The 25,321-nt window shown below is 38.0% G+C and overlaps 2 protein-coding genes across 2 annotated transcripts in view; both read left to right on the top strand.

The window, feature by feature from the left end:
• Window positions 1–23,546, top strand: part of LOC101529756 (putative vomeronasal receptor-like protein 4) — a 32,029-nt gene extending 8,483 nt beyond the window's left edge. The window contains exon 2 of the mRNA XM_058671869.1: window positions 23,514–23,546. Coding sequence (XP_058527852.1) covers window positions 23,514–23,546 — 33 coding nt within the window. The remainder of the gene's footprint in view (window positions 1–23,513) is intronic.
• Window positions 23,547–23,561: 15 nt separating this feature from the next.
• Window positions 23,562–24,482, top strand: LOC101518274 (vomeronasal type-1 receptor 94-like). Its single transcript, XM_004599669.3, has one exon. It carries the CDS (start codon window positions 23,562–23,564, stop codon window positions 24,480–24,482), a length of 921 nt encoding a protein of 306 aa, XP_004599726.3.
• The last annotated feature ends 839 nt before the right edge of the window (window positions 24,483–25,321 follow it).

Genomic DNA, 25,321 nt, shown 5'->3' with positions numbered 1-25,321 from the left:
TGAAATACCACTGCGAAGGAAGATTTTGTGATGTAGATTTTATTTTGTCAGTTAATTTATTACTTGTGTAAAAAACAATATATTGATTTTTATAAGTCAGCCTGTGATGTTCACAGTTGATTATATTGCTTTTTCCATCTCCAATCTATTTGGATTATTATATACCTGTTGATTCTTACACAAATGGAAAAGTTGCTTCTTTGGTTCCTTCCACAGATGTTTTACCATTCTTTTTACAAATCCTTGAAATTTTTTTTCTCACATTTTTAAGCACTTTTTGAGTCTAATGAATTTTTTTTAGAGAATTGGAAAATTGTATTTTATTTTCTTTAAATGCAATTATTATAGTTAAATTTAAATCCCTTTATCTTGCTCTTTATTTTCTGTGTGACCCATCTGTTCTTATAATCTTTTTTATTACTTTCTGTTATTCTTCTACTAATTAGCAGTTTTAATATTACATTTTATTTTGAAAATTGAGTTAGCCATACCTATATGATTCTTTTAAAGGGTTCCTCTAAAATTTATAACCTGCGTTTTTGTTATTGTATTATCATTAAATAATTTATATAAATGTTACTTTTAAATACTCTTATAAATATGTAAAGATCTTTCATTATATTTAAATATCTCATTTCTTGTGATATTGTTGCCATGTTTTTGTTTTCTACCAACATTATAAATGGCAGAACACACTGATATTATTTCTTTTTATATTAATTTTATTCATTAATTACATTGTGTTAGTATAACCTTCTACACCTGAAGTAGTTAGACAAGCTTTTTTATAAACTATTTAACATTTGGTTCATATCCTCTAACCACAGGCATTGATCACCTTGGAAGAGAGGAAATGAGGCTGTAATATTGCCAGTCAATATCATTGTATCCTCCTTGCTGCTGACAAGAAAAATCTAATAGCCAACTTGGGTAACACCCTGGATTTTCTCCCCACCCTGAGCACTTCCCAGAGATCCATGGTGCAAAAAGTATAAACAATTTAATACTTGCACAAGAAGCATAGTTAAAAGAAATGAAAGCCACCACAGAATAAGACCAAGAAAATTTTCTGCAAATTCCTAAAACTTAGTGGAGAAATGCGAGAAACAAGAGCAAGAAAGATGATGTGACTCCCCCAAAGTAACATAATATTGTTTGTATATTAGAGTATGAAGAGGTTAATGGAATGCATCAAAAGGAATTTCAGAAAAGGATCCTAAGGTTACTACAAAATGTGCAGAAATGTAGCACTGAGCTAAAGAAATCCATACATTATGTAGATGAAAAATATTGCTGAGGTAGACATATAGAAGTGAAATCAAACTGAAATATATTGCAAATGAAGAATTCAACCTGTTAACCAAAAAATACAGTGGCAACGCTTAACAGTGACCTTGATGACAAACTAGAAAGGCTGGGCAAATTACAGGACAAATTCTTGGGAACAACTCAGACCAAAAAATAGAGAAACTAAAAACGACCTTCTAGATTAAAGGGACCTTATCAAGTGACCAAATATAAGCATCTTTGTGTTCCTGAAGATGTAGAAACGCGGAATGAATTAAAAGCGCAGTTAGTAAAATACTAGCAGAAAATAGTCCTAATGTGGAAGGACATGCAAGTACAAGAAACACAATGAATCATTAATTGGCATGGCCAGGTACTGTTTTAATCATGACATATTATAGACAAATATTCAGCAAAAGAAAACAAAAAATTCTAAAATGAGTGCGATAGAACTTCTAGATTGCATTTAGACAGTCCTCAGTTAGATTGGAAGCTGATTTGTCATCATAAAACCTACAGGCTGGCAGAGAATAGACAGACATAATCTGGGTCCTTGGTAACTCTCAATCTGCAATACTGCATCCAACAAATCTCTTATCTGCAAATGAAGGTGAAATAAGGACCTGTAAACAAACAAATTGAAAGAACTTGCCACCGTGCATTGACCCTAACAAGCAATGACTAAGAATGCCCTATAGACAGAACTAGAGAATAATAATCATCATGAAAGAAGGGGAAGGCAGATAATCTTCTGGTGAAAGCAAAAGTGAATCCAAATAAACAGTATGAATATGCAAAATGGTAGAAAGAACTCATTACATACCCATAATAATCTGGAAAGTCGATAAACTCAATTATTGAATCCAAAGAAACAAACTGGTAGGCCAGATTAAAAAAAAACAAAGAAACAAAAAACAATCCCATGTGTATTTACAGCCCACAAGGAACATACCTGGACAACAAGCTTCATGCAGAATTTAAGTGAACAGATGGAAAGATATTATACATCAAAGGGAAGGAAAAATGAGCAGGTGTAGCAATTTTAATATCAACCAAAATCAAGATATTACAAAACATCTGATTAAAATATGAACGACATTATATAACAGTTAAGATGTCTATTCAACAGAAAAGCATTAGATTCTTCATCAAGTCAAAGCAGTATGTGAAAACCCATATCCATCATAATACTGACTGCAGAAAATTAAAAGCATTTGCACCAAAATCTGGAATCAGCTAAGAACGTCCAGTTTCACTACGGCTGTAAAATGTTACTAGAAGTCTTATACAAAGTCATTTGATAAGACAAATCAGAGCAGTATGAATTGGAAGCTATCTCTGCTTGCACTTGACAATAATCTCTATATAGGGGAACCAGCCTATTGAGACTACTGTACTCATAAGCAAGTTTGATAAAGTTACATTATAGAACACACACCAAATTCAGTAACCTTTATATACAATGAAAATGCTGTGGCTGAGAAACATTTTGTCAGATTAGTCCCATTTAAAAACCCTAAAGAGAAACTCTAATATCTTGGAATAAACTTAATCAAGGATGTGCAAGTTATCTACAAGGAAAATGACAAAACCCTTAAGAAAAAATAAAAGCAAAACCATAAATAAGAGTTGGGAATCTTCAATGGCTATAAATTAGTATACTTTATATGAAAGCAACTCCACCATCTAAAGTAATGCAATTCTTCTAAGATCAAAAAAAGATGATGGTAAAAGGCTGGCACATTGGTGTATCAGGCTAATCCTCAACCTGCTAGTGCCAGCATCCCATTTGGATGCTGGATTTTTCTCTGACCATTCCATTTCTGACCCATATTACTTCTTGAACTAGAAAAGTAACATAAGATGGCCCTGCTACAAGAATCTCCAGGTTCCCAGTTTTGATCAGGAAGTTATGGCCTTTGTCATCATTAGGGGAATAAATTGGAAGGTTAAGGCCCTGCTGTCTTTTGCCTGTGAAACGTGTCTTTTAATTAAAAATAAATCTTCATAAAATGATGTTGAAATTCATGTGGAAATACTTGAGACCCTAAGTGGTTAAAGCAACCTTAAACAACAAAAGCAGAGCTGAAAGCATCACATTGTCAGGCTTCAAGACATACTCTAGGCAGTTGTGATTAAAACAGCCTGACACTGGCTCAAAATGTCCATGTAGATTAAATGAACTGAACACAAACCTGAGAGAGGAATCCACACACCTGAACACAATGAAACCTTGGCAAGAGAACTGAAATTACTTCAGGGCAAAGGAACAGTCTAAAGAAATGGTGCTGAGAAATTTGCATTTACGTGTGCAGAAGTAAGAAACAAGACCCTTACTTTGAAACTCTTACAAAATAACTCAAAATGGATTAAGAATATAAACCAATGACTAGATACAATCAAATTAGCAGAGAAGAAAATCTGCAAGATATAGTCCAAGACAAAACTTCTTGCAAAACACCCAAGAACAGGCAATTAAAACAAAAATAAGCAATTGGTATTACATCAAGCTAGGAAGCTTCTGCGCTGCAATTGAAATTGTCAACAAAGTGAATCAATAACCAAAAGAATGGAAAAAGCTAACAAATTATGCAACTCATGGAGGATTAGTATCCAGAATCTATAAAGAGCTCAAGAATACAACAACAAAGCAAAGAATCCAGTTGAGAAAGAAGTAAAGGATCAGAGTGGGCAAGTTTTAAACGATGAAATAAAAATGGACAACGAAGGCAGAAAGAACAGATTGTTAATTTTAGGCTATATTTTTATATCATGAGTAGGTGAACTGGTCTTTGAATATTTTTAGTATAGAATCTTATGATTAGAGTCAAATTTAGCCTGTGAAAATAGATCCAGGAGTCAGAATGGAAAATTAGGGAAACAGTAGGCACTTCCCTTCTGGGTTGCCACTTCAACTGGTGATCATGAGAACCAGGACTGGGGCAAGCTTGGCTAGACAGAGAGTGACACCCACTTTCATGTGTGTGGGTTGGATAGTGGGGCTAGTTGGGTTAAACTAGGCTTCAATGCCCATAGACATGCATGAGAGCTGAATGAGATGTGGGAGAGACTGGACCAGACTTCTGTACAAATTGGCATCCATGGGAACCAGTGCAGAGGTGTACCTGATAGGGGTTATTGCGTGTTGCCCCAAATAGGCTGCAGCTCCCACTGGTTTATGTGGACAAGTGTGTGGTGGGTAGGAGCTGACTGGGGTGCAACATCCATTGGTTTGTGCAGAGGACAGACTGGAGATAGAACTGACCCAGTAATTGCAACAACCAGTGTGCACGTAAGCTGATTGGGGCGACAGGCTGTGCTGGACCCTGTATTGGCAAACACACATAAGAATTACATCTGGATCACCTCAGAAGAGGTTTATCTGAGGATAGCCCAACTGAACTGCTGGACTCAGAACTCCAGGCCTGGAGAAAATTGTAGGGTCCATGGTCCTGTCATGGAGTGCTTCTGTCAGAGCTGGGCCTCCTCAGTCTCCTACACAAAGCTGTGGACAGCATAACCAGCTGCAGATGGAGGATGCAATGGCACATTAAAACCTGCAGAGGACACCTGGCACCATAACCGATAGTGAGGGCTTTGGGATGGTTGGGAAGCTGGGTATGACTTCTCCCTTTATCTTTCCCCTTCCCCCAGATACAGGAAGGCAAAAAGAGAATGTGGAAACAATGGTCTTATCCAAATTCCTCTAGCCGTTGACCCTTTGCACACTGACCGAATTTGTCAACATCATCAAAAATAACAAAAAAAAGTTAAAGAACAAAACAAAAATATTATGTGCATAAAAAACCAAAATTATGTGCATATATTTAAGATAGATAAGTGAGAGAGAGGCCTATTCTGGGTAATCAAGAAAGTGATGAGGATGTAGTTGCTTTATTGTGTAAAATCTGTTCTCTGTATTAACTAATGTTGTAATTAATATCATTTTTATTTCATGATTATACTCCAGTAAAACTGTGGTATTCCTATTTTTCAGTTGAGGAATACTAGGCAAATTAAGCCTGTGCAAATAAGGTGGATTAAAATTCTGCCTTCTGAAAAATGATGAAGGGAAGATTGGAAGTGGGTCTGGAGGTTTAGCAGGTGTTGAGGGAAAGGTGGTTGTCTTCTTGGGATTATACCTGTGGAATACATAAAATTGTTTTCTCTCACAGGGATTTTAAAATATGCCTCTCAATGTTTGTGGAAGGAGGAGAAAACAGAAGAACTCACAAGGAGTGCATCCCATAGAACAGATACTGCTTTGGTCACAGAGTAAGATTCAAATTTGTCCATGTCTGATTTCAATAAAGATGGAAATAGACTTTGTCGAAAGTAAAGGCTAATTGAGGTTTGAGATCTAGTTTTGTAAGATCAGGGTCTGCAAAGAGACACATTGAACAAGGCATGGAAGCCTTAGACATTAGCCAGGGGTGCCAGTGATGACTGTCTAATGTTTGCAGATTACAGTGAAGGCAAAGAGTGATGGCTTTGCAATAATATGGAAATCCATCTTCAGAAAAGAGACTAATGGAGCTGATCACTAACATGGCGTTAGCTCTCACATATGTCTGACATACTGTTAGTTTAGAGTTTTGAAACTAAGTAGCAGAGGTCAATAACTCACATGATCTGATAAGCATGATGTAGCATTGGCATAAGAGTGGACTAAAGTCATGATTACTATAAAACGTTTTTTCTATGTGACTGTTTGGAGTCATTTCATAGCCAAATAACATTATGTATCTCCCACAAACAATATAAATGATTGAAGACACAAAAATTGGTGAATTGATTTAATATTCTTTCAACATGTTACACACACAGAACCGGTAACTGGTATTAAACTAAGCCCACTTTGATGCAACGACTCTTAGAAGATAATGCGCTTGAAAGCCCAGTGTACTCCCATTACATTACTAAAACAGCCTGTTGTTTACTGAAATCAGGACTATCAAGACAACCTCCCTACTGTTTTCGCCATGTGTCTTGATGATGTTCTCACTGGACTTGTGATGGAGCAGAGCATCAGCTTTCCATGGTGAAACACAGGAAATAACAGAAGGACTGTACCATCCTAAACTAACACTCTTGAAATAAATACTGTTTCTCTAAGAATATATTTGTAATGTCTGTCTCATTTCCCAGTAAGTGTCATCCAACAGAACTTGCTGCTGTCCTCAACATTATTCTGCTTGTTTTCCAGTGTGTTTGTCACCAGCCACCCATAGCTATTGAATACTTGTACTGTGAATGTGAATGAAGAACTCATACCTGTTATTGCCTGTTAAATAATTAATGCTGGGGGCCCGGCGGCGTGGACTAGTGACTAAAGTCCTCGCCTTCAACACCCCGGGATCCCATATGGGTGCCGGTTCTAATCCCGGCTGCTCCACTTCCCATCCCGCTCCCTGCTTGTGGCCTGGGAAAGCAGTTGAGGACGGCCCAATGTATTGTGAACCTGCACCCACGTGGGAGACCTGGAAGAGGTTCCTGGTTCCCGGCACTGGATCGGCGCACACTGGCGGCTCACTTGGGGAGTGATTCATGGGACGGAAGATCTTCCTCTCTGTCTCTCCTATTTGTATATCTGATTTTGTAATAAAAATAAATCTTTAAAAAATAATTAATGCTGAAATTTAATCGGTTACATATTAATGTCTAGTGTAAGAATGAAACACTGGATTTAAATGTCTTGGAAGACACAGTACACAATCTTCATTGGCATGACCTAAAGAATTTGACTAACACCTCATCTTCTTAAAAAGAAAATGGTTTTATTTTTTCATTTTGTTTTAGGCACTGAATATTAGCCCTCTCTGTTGTGTATTGTGAAATGATTTTCTCACACTGTTGGCTGTCTCTTTATTTGTTGATTGTTTTGTTTTCTTTCTGTCTCAAGCTGTTTTAGTCATGCCTGCCTTTGCTTTTGATGATTTTTCTGACAAGTTTTGCCTATGCCTATAGTTTGTAGATTATTTAATACATTCTTCTACTAGTTCAATGATTTCTGGGTGTAAGTTTAGATCCTTTATCTAATTAGTTTTAATCTTTGTGTGTGGTGAAAGGTGAGGGTCTTCTTGCTTACTTCTTCAAGCTGCTATCCAATTGTCCCAACAACATTTGTTGAAGATACAATCTTTTTGTCCTTGGGTTATTTTCTGTTCTCTCTTTGAGGGTTAGGTAAATAGAGGTTCCATTAACCCTAATGAAAATGACACACAGACACAAAACTACCAACAACACCCATTGGTGAGGATGTGGTGGAAAATGTACCCTATTTCATTGTTAGTGGATATGTAGACTGGTGCAACTACTTTGGAAGTCAGTATGGAGAATATTCAGGCAACTGAAAATTCACCTGACATATCACCCAGCAATCTTCCTGGGATCATATCCAGAAGTTGCATGCAAAATTAATTGGAATAGATAGAAAAAGACATTGCATATTAAGAGAAAGTAAAAAAAAATTGAGAAGTCATTCTAATATAAACCATTAAAGATTTTAATACAAATACTATTATATAGGCAAAGAAGAGAGGGATGTAAGAGTAAGTGATAAATCCAATTTGAAAATGTGACTACAGTAAATATATATGCTCCTATTGCTACGGGCCTTAGTTATTTAAAACAATTGTAAACATAGATAAAGGCAGGATAAACTAAAATACAGCAACAATAGGTGACTTAACACCACATTTCACCAACTGGCAGACCAAATTGAGAAAGGATCAATAAACAGCAAAGGTGATTACACCAGTGATATCTAATGGACATTTCATCACACAGTTAAATCATTGAAGAAGACAGTACGGAAAATCCTTCCTTTCCACTTTTGTGGATTAACTCAGGAAATGAATTTAGAATATCAAAGAGTTTTCTTTGCTTCTTTGGTTATAGCAACTGAAGTGACAATAGCTAAAAAATAAAATCCACCAAGATATGCTTCAATTGCTGATTATATAAAGAACTTGTGATATGTATGCTTCATGGAATACTACTCACCCATTGAAACAAGGAATTTGTGTCTTTTGCAACAAAATGGAAACAATAGGAGATCTTTTGTTTAGTGAAATAAACCAGTCTCTCCAAAAGACAAATGTCTTGTTTTCCCTGATTTGCAAGACTAATAGAGTACACAAAAGCTGTCATACGTATGAGTGAAGTAGACAATTTGGAACTTTACTTTTCTACAGATTTGTCTATAATCTTGAGGACCAATAGCTTTTCTACTTATTACTTGTTGAATGTTTTCTTTAATGGAGTGTTATCATTACCAAGAAATTAAACATGAATTTTTCTAAACCTGAGAGAAAAAAAAGCAAAGCTAGAGTGATGATGTGGGAGAGGAAGGAAATATGATACCATGGGAAGTATCATACTTCAAATTTTTTTTGTATGGAATGGAAGAGGTATGATCACCATATGTAAAGAAAATGGAAAAAAGGTCCAGGGGCTCAATGTCACTTTGCTAAAACATTAACAGCAGGTAAATGGGTTGAACCATGCAGTCGATTTGAAACAGAAAAAAATGATGTAATTTCACTCCTGTGCTCCTGAGAACTATGTCATAGTATCACTTTTCCAGTGGTGGGGAAAGTATGCAATTGTTCTCTCATTCCTTTTCTAGATTATGACTTTCACTATGAAAATTGGTGGATGACAAATTTTGTGGCAAAAATCTGAAATTTAACGTCACTAGAAGAGGAAAGACTCAAGAATAGCTCACTTGATAGAATTAATAGCATGTGGTAGGGAGAATAATTTCATGCATTCTATAGGTATCAATCAAGTAAAGTTTTATTTTATTCCACGTTACTCAGCCAAACTCTACCACATTTTTATGTGGAATATGACGTACTATTAATGTTCTTTTAAATCATATATTGTGTGAAGCTTCTAGTCTCTTGCCTTTCCATGTAACTTTTTTCTATTTTCTTTGGATTTCGTGGTACAATTCCATAGGCTCTGGGATTTCTTCTACACACTCTCCAAATACCCACTTCTAACAGATTCCCACCATATTATTATACGCTTATGAAATGCCCTACAAATAAAATTTAATCTTTATGTTCTCTTGACAGAGAAAAGAAATAGCACCCACCAATACCAAAGGTAAGTGTAAAATAAGAGTCGAACACTAAATCAAAGACGACTCATTATTTAAATGACAGGACCAAGTTATCACCTATCCATATGAACTTTGAATGAAAATTCATCAATCAAATATCATATATTAGTAGACTGGATTAAAAACAAAATCTATCTGCTACCTAGAGGAGACACATCTCACCAAGAGTAGCCAGAACTGTATCTCATGGATTTTTTATTCTTTTTATTTTCTGTTCTTCAAAACAGCTTTTGTCTGAAAGTCTTCAGAATCATAGGCCATACAGTACCATTATTTTCTTCAAGAACATTCTTGATTTTCTTTTTCATTTCTTCAGTGACACATGAGTCATGTAGTAACATGGTATATAACTTCTTGTCATTGTTAATTTTTTTCTTCCTATTGATTATTATTTGTGACCTTTCGTCTAAGGGGATGTATGGTAACTGTGTAATGGAGACCACAATATTAAGATGTGAACATACATGCAGTATGCATCTCTACCTCCAAATCAAAGATGGACTCTCAATGAATCTGTTAAATATATCTTGACAATAGGATGCTTGGCTCTGTCATTGTTCATGCCTGCAATGAAGGATGTATAACTACTTATGAAGAAATATATTATTGTAATAACATAAGATGAATCAATTCACGGCAGCGGCTTTTGGAAAGGGGTACGTGAAATCCCATGTACTATGGAACTATATCATAACTTCTTAATCATAAAAAACAGAAAAACAATTTTAGGAAATAAACTTGAATATACAAAAATCAGAAGTATTTAATATGCCAAATGTAAAAAAATAACTTCCTTAGAGAGAAATTTCTCTTTTTAAAATTTATTTTGGGCTTTTTACATAGATGACCAGGATGAGAAAGTTTGAGGATTAGAGGAAAGTGGGCAAGCACATTTTCTTTATGTATCTGAGGGAGTGGTTGATACAAAGGGACAAACCTAAGAATGCTATTGCTGGATCATACGGTATGTCGATTTTGAGTTGTTTGAATATTCTCCATACTGATTGCCATAGAGGCTATACCAGCCTGCAGCCCCACAAGCAGTGGAGTAGGGTTCCCTTTACCCCGCAACCTCGCCAACAAGTGTTGTTGGTGCTTTTATTCATGTGGGCCAGTCTTACTGGCGTTAGGTGGTACCTCATTGATGTTTTAATTTGGATTTCCATTATTGCCAGGGAACTTGAGCATTTTTTTATATGTTTATTTGCCATTTGGGTTTGTTCCTTTGAGAAATGTCTGCCCATTTCCCGTGTGCACTTCTTGAGTGGCTTGTTTGTTTTGACATTTTGGTTGTTTTGTACCTCTTTTTTTTTTTACATTCTGAATTAATATTTAATTAATATTCTGAATTAATATTTTTTCCATTGTGTATTTTCTTTTTTTTTTTTAATTTATTCATTAATTACATTGTGTTGTAATTACATAGAATCTGGGATTCTCCCCCACACCCTGCCCCCATTGTGGGTTCCTCCACCCAGCTGCATAACCATAGTTCAAGTTTAGTTGAAATTCCCTCCCTGCAAGAATTTGCCAAGCATAGAGTCCAACATCCCATAGTCCAGACAAGTCCAACTACTTTTTGGGAAGACCCTCTCTGGTCTGAGGGCAGAGTCAGCAGAGTATCTTCCCGGTCAAATAAACACACTAATATACCATCTGCAACAGTTAACATCGTTATGGAATTAATTGACATGATATTGAGCAGTCAACATGTTAAAAATAAATGCGATTTCTTAACCACTTTCTGTGACCTCCCTATTCACAGTTCAATTTTAGTTTATATACTACAAATGACATAATATCCATAACATAACATGATATGCTTAACATCATATCATATTAAATTAAGGCAAACATGCGGTATTTAACCTTTTGGGATTGGTTCATTTCCCTTAGCATTATGGTTTCCAGTTAGGCCCATTTGGCCACAAAAACTGCATTTTGTTTTTTTTAATAGCTGAGTAGTATTCCATGGAGTAGATGTACCATAGCTTTCTTATCCAATCCTCTGCTGATGGGCATTTTGGCTGTTTCCATGTTTTTGCAATTACTGATTGTGCTGCTATGAAAATAGGAGTGCATGTTGGTTTCTCATAAAACAATTGTTCTGGATATATTCCTAGGAGTGCAATAGCTGGGTCATACGGTATGTTGATTTTGAGTTGTTTGAATATTCTCCATACTGATTTCCATAGAGGCACTACCAGCCTGCAGCCCCACCAGCAGTGGAGTAGGGTTCCTTTTCCCCGCAACCTCGCCAGCAAGTTTTGTTGGTGTTTTTCATGTGGGCCACCCGTACTGGCGTTAGGTGGTATCTCATTGATGTTTTAATTTGGATTTGCCTTATTGCCAGGGAGCTTGAGCATTTTTTCATATGTTTATTTGCCATTTGGGATTGTTCCTTTGAGAAATGTCTGCCCACTTCCCGTGCCCATTTCTTGAGTTGCTTATTTATTTTGGTGTTTTGGCTGTTTTGTAATTTTTTGTATACTCTGGAGATTAGTCCTCTATCACCAATGTCGTGCGCGAAGATCTTCTCCCATTCTGTGGTTTGCCTTTTTACTTTGTTGATTGTTTCCTTTGCTGTGCAGAAGCTTCTTAGTTTGATGAGGTCCCAATTGTTTATTTTGGTCTCAATTTCTACTGCTTTCGGAGTCTTTTTTTAGGAAGTGAGGGCCTACTCCTAAGTGTTGCAGTGTGTTTCCAACATTTTCTTCCAAAAGTTTCAAGGTTTCTGGATGTAGGTTTAGATCTGTTATCCATTTAGATCTGATCTTAGTGTATGGTGAGAGATGTGGGTCTATCTTTTTGTTTCTGCAGGCTATTAACCAGTTGTCCCAACAGCATTTATTGAAGAGACCTTCCCATTTGCGTGGATTGTCCTTTGTGTTTTTGTCAAAGATTAATTGACAGTACCTGTTTGGGTTCCCTTTTGGTGTTTCTATTCTGCTCCATTGATCTTCCTCTCTATCTTTGTGCCAGTACCAGGCTGTTTTGATAACCACTGCCCTATAGTATGTCCAGAGGTCCGGGACTGTGATTCCCCCTGCTAACTTCCTGTTCTTCAGGATGATTCTAGCTATTCGTGGATTTTTGTGTTTCCAGATGAACCTTTGGATCATTGTTTCCAGTTCCATGAAGAATGTTTTGGGCAATTTGATTGGGATTGTGTTGAATGTATATATTGCTTTTGGCAATGTAAACATTTTAATGATGTTGATTTTACCCTATCCAGGAACATGGGATGTTACTCCATCTTTCGAGGTCTTGTTCAATTTCTTTTTTCAGTAGTTTGTAGTTTTCCTCAAAAAGGTCTCCTACATTTTTGGTTAGGTTTATTCCCAGGTATTTCATATTTTTCTCTGCTTTTTTGAATGGTATCTTGCTGGTTAGATCTTTTTCCATCTTGGGGCTGTTCGCATACACTATGGCTGTTGATTTTTGTTCATTAATTTTGTACCCTGCCACTTCACTGAACTCTCGTATAAGTTCTAGTAGTCTCTGTGTTGAGCCTTTTGGCTCTTCCATATAAAGAATCATGTCATCTGCATATAGTGAGAGCTTGACTTCTTCATTTCCAATTTGGATTCCTTTGATTTCTTTTTCTTGTCTTATGGCCTCAGGGAGTACCTCTAGGACTATGTTGAATAGCAGTGGAGAAAGCGGACATCCCTGTCTTGTTCCAGATCTCAGTGGGAAGGGTTCTAGTTTTTCTCCATTCAGTATGATGCTGGCGTTGAGTTTTTCATATATTGCTTTGATTATGTTGTGGATTTTTCCATCTATGCCTACCTTGGTTAGGATCTTTAGCAGGAAGTTGTGCTGGATTTTGTCGAAAGCTTTTTCTGCGTCTATTGATACTATCATGTGATTCTTGTTTTTCAGTTTTTGGATGTGGTGTATCACATTTATGGATTTGCAAATGTTGAACCATCCCTGCATTCCAGGGTTGAATCCTACTTGATCTGGATGAATGATCTGTCTGATGTATTTTTGAATTCTGTTGGCTAGGATTTTGTTGAGTATCTTAGCATCAATGTCCATCAAAGAGATAGGTCTGTAGTTTTCTTTCTCTGTAGGATCTCTGTCCGGTTTTGGGATTAAGGTAATGTTGGCTTCATAGAATGAGTTTGGAAGGGTTGCTTCCTTTTCTATTGTTTTGAAGAGTTTGTAGAGGATTGGGGTCAGTTCTGTTCGGAATGTTTTGTAGAATTCTGTAGTGAAGCCATCTGGGCCTGGGCTTTTCTTTGTTGGGAGGTCTTTAATCACGGATTCAATCTCTGCTTCAGTTATGGGTTTGTTCAGGTCGTTTGTTGCCTCTGGGCTAAGCTTTGGCAGGTTGTGTGAGTCTAAGAACTTTTCCATTTCTTGGTGGTCTTCTGATTTGTTGGAGTATAGTGCTTTGCAGTAATTTCTGATTATGTTCTTAATGATTGTAATGTCTGCTGTTATGTTGCCTTTTTCATCTTTGATGCTATTAATTCTTGCCTTCTCTTTTTTTTTTCTTTGTCAGTCTGGCCAGCTGGGGTGTCTATTTTGTTTATCTTTTAAAAAAACCAGCTTTTTGATTCATTGATTTTGTGTATGGTTTTTTTTTTTATTTCTATCTGGTTGATTTCCTCCCTTGTTTTGATGATTTCTTGTTTCCTGTTGTGTGTGGGGCTCATCTGCTGCTGCTTTTCCAATTCCTGGAGGTGTGTGGTTAGTTCTTGTATTTGGCGCCTCTCTTGGGCCTTGATTGAGCTCCAATTGCGATGAATTTACCCCATAGCACTGCTTTGACAGTGTCCCACAAGTTTTGGAATGTTGTGTCAGAGTTTTCATTGGTTTCCATAAATTTTTTGATCTCATCTTTAATTTCTTCTCTGATCCATTGTTCGTTTAGTAGCATATTGTTCAGCCTCCAAGAGTTTCTGTATTTCCTGGGGCATTTTGAATTGCTGATTTCCAGCTTCATTCTGTGGTGGTCTGAGAGGGTACATGGTATGATTCCTATCTTTTTGAAGTTATTTAGATTTGCTTTGTGTCCTATCATGTGGTCGATCCTGGAGAAGGTGCCATGCACTGCTGAAAAAAATGTATAATCTGTGGTCTTACGATAAAAAGTTCTATAGATGTCTACTAAGTCCTGTTGTTCTAATGTTTATATGAGCTCTGTTGTTTCTTTGTTGAGTTTTTGTTTTGTTGATCTGTCTATAGTTGTTAGCGCACTGTTAAGATCGCCCACTATTATTGTGTGTATATCTATGTCTCCCCTTAAGTCTGTAAGTAACTGCTTCACGTAGCTAGGTGCATTCGAATTAGGTGCATATATGTTCACTATTGTAATTATTTCCTGATGGATCAGACCCTTCACCAATATATAATGTCCATCTCTGTCCTTTTTGATGTGTGTCAGCTTGAAGTCTAGGTCATCTGAGATTAGAACAGCGATCCCAGCCTTCTTTTCTCGTCCATTGGCATGAAATGTCTTTTTCCATCCCTTCACTTTAAATTTCATACAGGCTTTTCTGGTTAGATGTGTCTCTTGTAGGCAACAGATTGTTGGGTGCTGTTTGATGATCCATTCCGTTAATCTATGCCTTTTGATTGGAGAGTTTAGGCCATTTGTGTTTAGAGATAATATTGAGAGAAATTGATTTTGGGTTGCCATGAGTGTAAGTGTGCAAGTGTGTATTTGCGACTATTAGAGTTTCTGACTGGTTGACTTTCCTTGTATGGGTTTTAGTGGGGAGGTCTTCCCATTTGCCATCTTTGATTTTGTTTTGTATTTTTTATTTCTGGGTTTAGCACCTTCCTGAGGAGATTTTCCAGAGCTGGTTTCGTGTTGATGTATTCTTCGAGTTTCTCTTTACTGTTGAAGTATTTGATTTCATTCTCAAACACAAATGAGAGCTTTGCTGGGTACATTATTCTTGGTTGGCAGTTGTTTTGTTTCAGGATTTGAAAGGTTTTACCCCATTCTCTCCTTGCTTGGAGCGTTTCTTCTGATAGGTCGGCTGTGATTCTTTTTTCCTTCCCCTGAAAGTAATCTTATCCTTTTTTCTTACTTGTCTTAGAATAGTTTTCTTATGTTCACTTGAGGGTAGCTTGAGGACCACATGTCTGGGTGAAGTTCTGTTTGGATCATATCTACTGGGGGTCTTTGTCCTTCCTGGATTTGTGTTGGATTTATATTTCCAGTGTTCTGGAAGTTCTCCTGTATTATCTCATTGAGCACCCATTGCAAGCCTGTCTCCTTTTCCACTCCTTCGGGAAGGCCTATTATTCTAATATTTGATTTTTTGAGGTTGTCTTTCATTTCCTGTATGGACCTATTTGCTTTCTCTAGATTTAGGTCCAACTGTTTGATGAGCTGCTGCCTTTCATTCTGATTGTCTTACAATTCTGATATTCTGTCGTCTGCTGTGTTCATTCTGTTGGTTAGGCTTTCAAATTTGTGCTCTATATCGAGGATTCCCTTTTTGACTTGACTTATTTCTGCAGTGACATATAAATCCATACAAATCCAGGAAGGACAAAGGACCCCCAGTAGATATGATCCAGTGACATGGTTTTCGAATACCTTGGACTCTTCCCAGCGGTTCTCACTGTCTCTGATGAATTTCATCACTAGTTTCTTAAATTCCTTATTTGGTATTTCCTCTATGTCTTCATCTTGCATCTCAGATGTTGGGATTAGTTTTTGGTTATATTGGGAGGTAGTGCTTGATCTTTCCTCTGGGTCATTGCTTTTTCTGATACTTCTCCTCATTGTGTTTTTGCTTCTTGTTGTTTTGGGATTTTAGCATCGATTCAGCTGAGCTGGCTCTGGTTTGGGGTCTCTGGCTGAGCCCAGCAGGGCGTACTGCCTGAGTCACCAGCTACTTTCAGGGTCTGTAGATCACAGTCCCGAGCTGGGTCAGGAGGCTTTGTGGGCCAGCCCAAGTGCCAGGCCCCTTCCCCTGTGGCTCCCTCTCAAAGGCGGTGCCCCACAGAGATTCACTCTGCGGAGCCGTGCCTGGGCTCTGGGTCACAGGGCTAGCACAGCCGGGGTTTCTGCCTCAGTGCTGAGCCCAGACTCTCCTTCAGGGCTTGAGGTTAGCACAGCAGAGGCCCCTGCTGATTGAAGCTTGATATCCCCAACTCCGAGCTGGGCTGGGCTAGAAATCTCCACTGGTCCCAGTGCAGAACTGCGCTCTCCGGGATTCCTACTCAGAGGCGCTGCTCCACTGACACTGCAGGCAGGTCTTTCTGAGCGGGCTCCTGCTGGGAGAACCTGTCTGGCCAATTCTGCCAAGCCCACTCAGGTCAGGCCTTTCCAGCTGCACCTAGCATGGGACTCCGCCCCAGAGAAGGCACTTCCTCAGCTGCACTCTCTCAATGGTGGAAGCAGATTCCCGAGAGGCACAGAGTTGTGAAGGGCTTGCAGACGTGCTACCACTAGTCTGTTTTTCCGCCCAGGATGTGAGGTCCCTGCCGGGCGTTGCCCAGCCTCTGGAGCTCAGTCCCAGCCCAGCAACAGGATCCACTGGACGGAGCCAGTCTACAGCTCGGAGCCCATAAGGGGATCTCTGAGCCCCAGTCCCACAGCGCCGCTCCTGTTCCTTCTGCACTCTCCCAAAAATGCTGAGCAGCTGAGAGGCACACCTCTGGGAAATCTCCCCTGCTTGTCCCCCACTTCTGCAGGGGATGATGCCCCCAATGATCAGTCCAGTAGCCTCCTCTCGGGGCTCCTGCCCTCCAGAGGACTGGTGCCCTTGTCAGTGTGGGCGCCTATCATTCTAGCTGCCACTGTCCTTGGGACGGTTGAGTCTCTGCCGCCTTCCACCTGCCTGGGATCGTGACTCACCAAGTTCCCTGCAGCGTACTGTATTTTCTTTCCCACATTTTGCGGCTGTTCCTTCACGCCGTGTAGATCTTCTTGCTTTAGTGAGCTCCAGTGACCTTCTCGCTCTTCTACCTACAATTTTCTGTTTCCTAGCCTGTTTCTCTGCTGGATCGGTTCCCCTCTTTCCCTACTCCTACTTACACCAGCTCTCTGCGGTCGGCCATCTTCCCGCCAATCCGTCCTTGTTTTGTAGCTCTTTATATATACTCTGGAGATTAGCCCTCTATCACCTATGTCGTGCGCGAAGCTCTTCTCCCATTCTGTGGGTTGCCTTTTTACTTTGTTGATTGTTTCCTTTGCTGTGCAGAAGCTTCTTAGTTTGATGAGGTCCCAATTGTTTATTTTGTTCTCGATTCTTACTGCTTTCGGAGTCTTTTTTAGGAAGTGAGGGCCTACCCCTAAGTGTTGCAGTGTGTTTCCAACATTTTCTTCCAAACGTTTGAAGGTTTCTGGATGTAGGTTTAGATCTGTTATCCATTTAGATCTGATCTTAGTGTATGGTGAGAGATGTGGGTCTATCTTTTTGTTTCTGCAGGCTATTAACCAGTTGTCCCAACAGCATTTATTGAACAGACCTTCCCATTTGCCTGGATTGTCGTTTGTCTTTTTGTCAAAGATTATTTGGCTGTACCTGTTTGGGTTCCCTTTTGGTGTTTCTATTCTGCTCCATTGATCTTCCTCTCTATCTTTGTGCCAGTACCACGCTGTTTTGATAACCACTGCCCAATAGTATGCCCAGAGGTCCGGGACTGTGATTCCCCCTGCTAACTTCCTGTTCTTCAAGATGGTTCTGGCTATCTGTGGTTTTTTGTGTTTCCAGATGAACCTTTGGATCATTGTTTCCAGTTCCATGAAGAATGTTTTGGGCAATTTGATTGGGATTGCGTTGAATGTATATATTGCTTTTGGCAGTATAGACATTTTAATGATATTGATTTTACCTATCCAGGAGCATGGGATGTTACTCCATCTTTTGAGGTCTTTTTCAATTTCTTTTTTAAATAGTTTGTAGTTTTCTTCAAATAAGTCTCCTACATTTTTGGTTAGATTTATTCCCAGGTATTTCATACTTTTCTCTGTTATTTTGCATGGTATCTTGCTGGTTAGATCTTTTTCCATCTTGGGGCTGTTCGTATACACTATGGCTGTTGATTTTTGTTCATTAATTTTGTATCCTGCCACTCTACCAAACTCTCATATAAGTTCTAGCAGTCTCTGTATTGAGTCTCTTGGCTCTTCTACATAAAGAATCATATATCTGCGTATAGTGACAGCTTGACTTCTTCATTTCCCATTTGGATTCCTTTGATTTCTTTTTCTTGTCTTATGGCCTCAGGGAGTACCTCTAGGACTATGTTGAATAGTAGTGGAGAAAGTAGACATTCCTGTCTTGTTCCAGATCTCAGTGGGAAGGGTTCTAGTTTTTCTCCTTTCAGTATGATGCCGGCGTTGGGTTTTTCATATATTGCTTTGTTTATGTTGTGGATTTTTCCATCTATGCCTACCTTGGTTAGGGTTTTTACTAGGAAGTTGTGCTGGATTTTGTCGAAAGCTTTTTCTTCATTTATTGATACTATCATGTGATTCTTGTTTTTCAGTTTTTGGATGTGGTGTATCACATTTATGGATTTCCGAATGTTGAACCATCCCTGCATTCCTGGGATTAATCCGGAACAACTGTTTTATGCGAAACAAACATGCACTCCCATGTTCATAGCAGCACATTTAGTAATTGCAAAAACATGGAAGCAGCCAAAATGCCCATCAACAGAGGGTTGGATAAGAAAACTATGGTTCATTTACTCCATGGAATACTACTCAGCTATTAAAAAAAACAAAATGCAGTTCTTTGTGGCCAAATGGGCCAAACTGGAAACCATAATGCTAAGGGAAATGAGCCAATCACAAAAGGTTAAATACCACATGTTTGCCTTAATTTAAGATGATATGATGTTATGTATAACATGTTATGTTTTGAATGTTATATGTTGTGTATAAACTAAAATTGAAATGTCAATGAGGTGGTCACAGAAGGTGGCTAGGACCTCGCATTTACTTTTAACATATTGGTTACTCATTACTATGTCAATTAATTCCATAATGATGTAAATTTTGCTGATGGTATGTTGGAGGTTTCAATTGACCGGGAAGATACTCTGCTGGCTCTGTCTTCAGACTAGAAAGGGTATATCTAAGAAGCCGTTGAACTTTACTGCACAATAAGATGGTGGACTCTATGTTTGGTATATGCTTGCAATGGGGGAATCTCAATTGAACTTGAGCTGTGGTTATACAACAAGGTGGAGGAATCCACCATGGTGGGAGGGTTTGGGGAGGGGTGGGGAGAACCCAAGTACCTATGAAACTGTGTCACATAATACAATGTAATTAATGAATTAAAATAATAAATAATTAAAAAAAAAAAAAGAAACAAAAAAAGGGAGAAACCATTTTGGGCCTCCAAACTGTCTCTGTTCCTGTTGTTAGTGGATAGCCACTCAATATCCTCATAGCAGAGCATCTTCAGAGTGTTTTGGTTAAATTGCATTGACAGTCCAGAGAGTTCAGATATGCTGTTGCTATCATTGCTCCAACGATGAGGGCATACTTTCAAGTTCAACTGGTTGATATAGGCCACCTCTGTGTCTCCATTTGCTTAGATATATGCTGTCATATATCGCTTGCGTAGTTAACCCATTTGTTCTGCGCTCCTTTCTCCTCAAACCAATTGGTTCTGTGGCCCAGCCCAGCCCTGTCCACCACATCATCTCCCAGGCGGTGCTGCAACATAGAGCAATCCCCCCAACTGGACTTCCCCAGCTCTGCTTTCTGTGTCTGCCAGATTGTACAGTGGACTGTTCTGATCTGCCCCACATCCCATTCAGATCACATATGCATCATTACACATAGAATCTTAATTTAACTCAACTTACTCCTTTCCCCAGCCCACACTCATTCCAGCAGGTACTACCACATGTCTAGCCAGTCTTGTTCCCAGCTCTGTTTACATGCTCAATAGTTGGAGCTGCAGCACAACCAGGGAGGTATTTGATGATGATATTTCCAATGAGGTCACATGCTTTTACTTACTTTCTAGCAATATAAATAACTTTTCTATGAGATTTCTTATTTCAATATATCTGTTTGAATTCTTCATTATGATCTATTTATGTACAGTATTCGCATTTCCTGCTATTACAGGTTTCTTTTGGTAAATATCAATTAAACCTTAAGAATAAATTCTTAAAATACCTGTTCCATATCCTATTGGCAGAAGTCCTCACCTGGCAACTCCAGAATCTCATATGGGCAGTGGTTTGTGTCCCAGTGACACTGCTTCCATTCAGCTCCCTGCTGTGGCCTGTAAACGCAGTCAGGAATAGCTCAAAGTCTTGGGACTCTGCACACATTTGGGGGACCCAGAAAAAGCTTCTGGCTCCTGGATTCATTATTGGTTCAGTTCTAGCCATCCAAACCACTTGGCAGTGAATCAGCAATGGAAGATCTTTCTCTGTCTTCCGTCTGTGTATATCTGACATTCCAATATATACATATCAAGTAATTTATAAAAAGAAAAAAAATCTTATTACACAATTTTTAAGAAACTGGGCCAGACTAACATGTAAATAGGAACCTTACATGCATTGAATGGAATTCAATCAGTAACTTAAAAAATAGTGTGTGAGAGAGATTTGAGTTTAGCACCTGAAAGTTTAAAGCACAGTTCAGTGTGACATACTGGTCTCCAGTTGCTTCTAAACTGACCTCTTTTTGTGGCATTTTTATAATCAGTAATAATGACTTCTGTTCAGGAGCAGGTGACAGAAAATCTGCTGAAGCATACTGGATTTTTGACTTGTTCTGATATTCCTGGTAGTCATTCTTTTCTAATATTACCAAGAATGTCATTAATACAGTTGTCGGACGACTGCTGGGATCACAATGGGTATTCACGTGGGATCCTGCATTACCTTGGAGAGGGGAAATGCAGCCAGCATTCTGCTACCAATCCAGATGCCCTGGGTCAGGGATGTTTCTTGTTGGATCAAATATCCTTCCTGAGGAGCACTGGGAGAGGTGAAGTTTTCCTGATTTACAGGTGGTTATTGTTTCCCTGAGATCTCCTGATGAGAATCAATCTGAATGCCACTATTGGTCTCTGGGACAGTGGCGCTCTCCTGAGATATCAGCTGTGGATTGTACTTGTCATGAAGTCAAGCTTATTGTTTTTCTTTTGTGTGTTAACAAGGACTGAGAGCAGACAACCTGCCTGGGCAGGCCTGCTTTGGAGAAATGAGTCCACTGGTGAGACGAGTGGAACACAGATGCTCTCCACTGCCACAAACCAGGAAAGACATTTATCCACTCAACATTTTCCCTTGAGTGAATACCATTCTAAAGATGACAGGCCAGAATTATGCTGCTTCTACAAGTGAAATGAGAATAATCTCTCAACCCAGAGATGAGCTGCTACCATCCCCTCATTATAAACACATCTAGAGGATTTAGTTCACAATGGATTCAGATCAGAGGCTTAGTTAGGTGAGTGTCTTTCTTTGTGTCTTATGGGGTGAAGCAGTTTATTTTTCTGTGTAAAGTTAAGAAAATTTTCTGTTCATGATATCAATCTTAGATTAATGAATTCAGCAATTTTATGAATTACATTGAGTGGATGGGCTTCCAAGATTGCAGTTGTATTTATTTACTGCCTTAAATTGCAATTGAATATAGTATCACTTATTGCAGTATGTTTTCAATTTAACTTCTTCATTTACTTCAATTTGCTCTAATTAGATATAACTCACCTGCACTGACTCAGCATGCTTTGGTGATATTGAATAACAAGGATGAAGTTCATTTAAATTCAACCCAATGCTCTTGTTCAGGTAAATTGGAGCAGAAGACACATGTTTTTTACATTTTTTATAAACTCACTACTTGACCGATTATTCTGGCTATAACCTCATTATTTTAGTGATTTGTAGGTTGTCATTAGTGAAACTTTAAAAGTGCACTTTCATTTCCTTCTTGAATCTACTTGATTCAGTTGATATTAACAAGTAACTTTTATAGAGCATTTTTTTTGTTTGAAAACAAACAGTTATGATTTCCTACTAACTTATCTTGCTGAATATTTTGTTACTTCTGTTTTTTCTCAATGATTCTGGGAACTCAATTTTAATGATTGTGCATATTTTCATCATTATCTTTACAGTTTTTCATTTTTCAACAGTAAACAACACTTCCAAAGAACAGGTAACACATTGTAGTTATTCAATGCTGTTGGATCCTAATTCTGTTTATTCTTCTAAAATTTGTCCATTTTATTAAAAATGTTTGAGGGCACTTACAATAGTGGAAAAGATGTTTATTGCTTGATTCTGCCAGCTCACTCAATTTTGTCAATAAACACTAATAACCAATTCACACATATTTGCACATCAAAAGTTCTTGTTACATTTCAATAATGTAAATGTTGCCGTATTTCTTCAAATGCTTCTCTCTATAAATATGAAAAAATTATGAGACCATCAGGCAAATATTGGTGTGGGGGATGAAGAAAACATTGATATTATCTGGTCCCTATTTGTCATTAATGTGTTTTACTGAATGGCTCATAATGTGTGAATATTGTAACACAGTTACATATCTAACTATAATTTGTATTACATCATTTCACCTTAAACATATTACTAAATGTATTGATTATGATCATTGAGATGCAGAAACAGTCAATCATTTATTCAGTTTGAAGGTGCTACACAATTGTTTCTGCTTTACTAGAGTAAGCTTTGGAGAATATTCAGCATCCATTTAATCAACAAAGCATTGATTCCTAAGTTAACTCAAGGCACGTCATGTGGTTGTGGAAGGGTTTTGTACTTCTGCACGTTTTTTCTGAATGTGAGTGATTTTCGCTTTAATTATTTATAAAAACATACACAATTAGATGTATGTATTTAGAGAAATTATTTCAAAATGAGAAATCAAACTAAAATCATATTGCTTTGTTGCAGAATTTAAAGACTATAAAAGTTTCAAAAATTGTGTATACTAACAAATTTTCACATTATTGAATTAGAAGTGCAGAAGTTTTACTACAAATAATTTTACTAAACATTCAGAGTTAATTAAAGTAGTAGGTACAACAGAAAGGATAGTTTTTGCATGATTTCATATAAATAAAGATTTATGGTGACATGCGTTCTCTGTTTTATTTCATAGGTGTCTGAAATATTTTCAAATATGCTGATATGAACAAAATATTCAGTAATGTTATCACTGAAACATGTGTATTTTTTCGAAGCTGGCATTGGTATCTTAGCCAATACCTTCCTCCTTGTCTTCCACATCTTCACAATCCATCAAATGCATAGACCTAGACCAACAGACATGATCACTTGTCAGTTGGCATTTGTCCATATGGTGATGCTACTTATCGTTCTATATATTTCATCTGCAGACATGTTCAAATCCCTGGGATTTCCAAATGAATTAAAGTGTAAAGTTATGCTCTACGTGAGTAGAGTGTCTAGGGGTCTCTCCATCTCCATCACCTGTCTGCTGAGCATTGTTCAGGTCATCACCATCAGTCCCAGCTCCTTCTACTTGTCAAGATTTAAACAGAAACTCACAAAACATATTGCCATTGCTTTCTTCTGTATTTGTTGCTTCAGCCTTTGTTCCAATAGCAACATGATCATCAACACTGTAGCTCATTCCAACAGGACCAATCTACTCAATGTCAGTAAGTACTGCTCACTCAGCTCAATTAATTCCATTGTCAGGGCACTATATCGCATGATTAACTTGTCCCAGAACATTTTCTTCGTAGGAATGATGCTCCTCTCCAGCATGTACATGGTGATTTTCTTATGTAGCCATCAGAGGAAGTCTGAGTACCTTCACACCATGAGCATTTCCCCAAGAACCTCCCCAGCAAAAAGGGCCACCTGTACTGTCCTAGTGCTGGTGAGTTTCTTTGTGATTATGTATTGTGTGGATAGTATTATCTCATTCTTCTCAGCTGTATTGTGGAAATATGAACCTGTGGTCCTGGGTGTGCAGACACTGGTGGGAAACATGTATGCCACTGTCAGTCCTTTGGTGCTCATTAGCTCTGACAAGAGAATAGTTGACATTCTGAAAAAAGTAATCAATATTTGCCAATTTTTTCAAGAGTCAGTAAAGTAAGACAGAAATATAAAATGCATCATTTGTGACATATTCAACCATCCAGAATTTTAATGTGATACAAACATGGGAAATTCTACTAGTATGTCTTTTTATTTCCACTTTGTCACTACCGAAATCTATATGCCTGACTTCTTTCAAAGATGTCCATGTATTGAAAATTCTTCCTCTTCTACTTTCTAACTTTGTCAAGGAAAACTTTTTCAGAGTGTGCTTATAAGAAGTTCTTTATAACACCTAAATGTTAATCCTACTTACTTCCAAAGAAATCTAAATTCACCTTTGCTTGTTGAATGCTTAGTAATTATGTGCCCAATTCCAGGTTTAACTACTCTGTATCTGTTATATGATAATTTTTATCTCGACTTTAACATTGTATAAGGTTTGGGAAGTGTTTTTAATTTGCTATGTTTCTTTCTCCTGAATGGAAAACTGTATAGAGATTATTTAAATATTTTTCCTAAATTTTCACTTTTTGGGCCTGGCCTGGCTAAAGCCCTCACATTACACACACCTGGGAGCACATAGGCTTGCTGCCTCATTTCCTAGAAGCCCCACTTCCCATCCAGCTTCCAGCTTCTGGCCTGGAAAATGATATGACCAAGTCCCAAAGCCTTGATACCCTGCAACCACATGGGAGATCTGGAAGAATCTCCTGAATCCTGGCTGCTGGCTTCAGATCAGAACAGCTCTGGCCATTAGGGCCTCTTGGGGAGAGAATCAGCAGACAGAAGATCTTCCTATCTTTCTCCTTTTCTCTCTGTATATCTGCAATTCTAGTATAAATAAGTAAATATTTTTTAATTGACTTATTTACACTGTACATTTTGAAAACTTCC

Source organism: Ochotona princeps, chromosome 13, assembly GCF_030435755.1.
Source record: "Ochotona princeps isolate mOchPri1 chromosome 13, mOchPri1.hap1, whole genome shotgun sequence".
Lineage (NCBI taxonomy): Eukaryota > Metazoa > Chordata > Mammalia > Lagomorpha > Ochotonidae > Ochotona > Ochotona princeps.
Note: the sequence above shows the minus strand (reverse complement) of the source record. Positions and strands in the feature narration are given on the sequence as shown.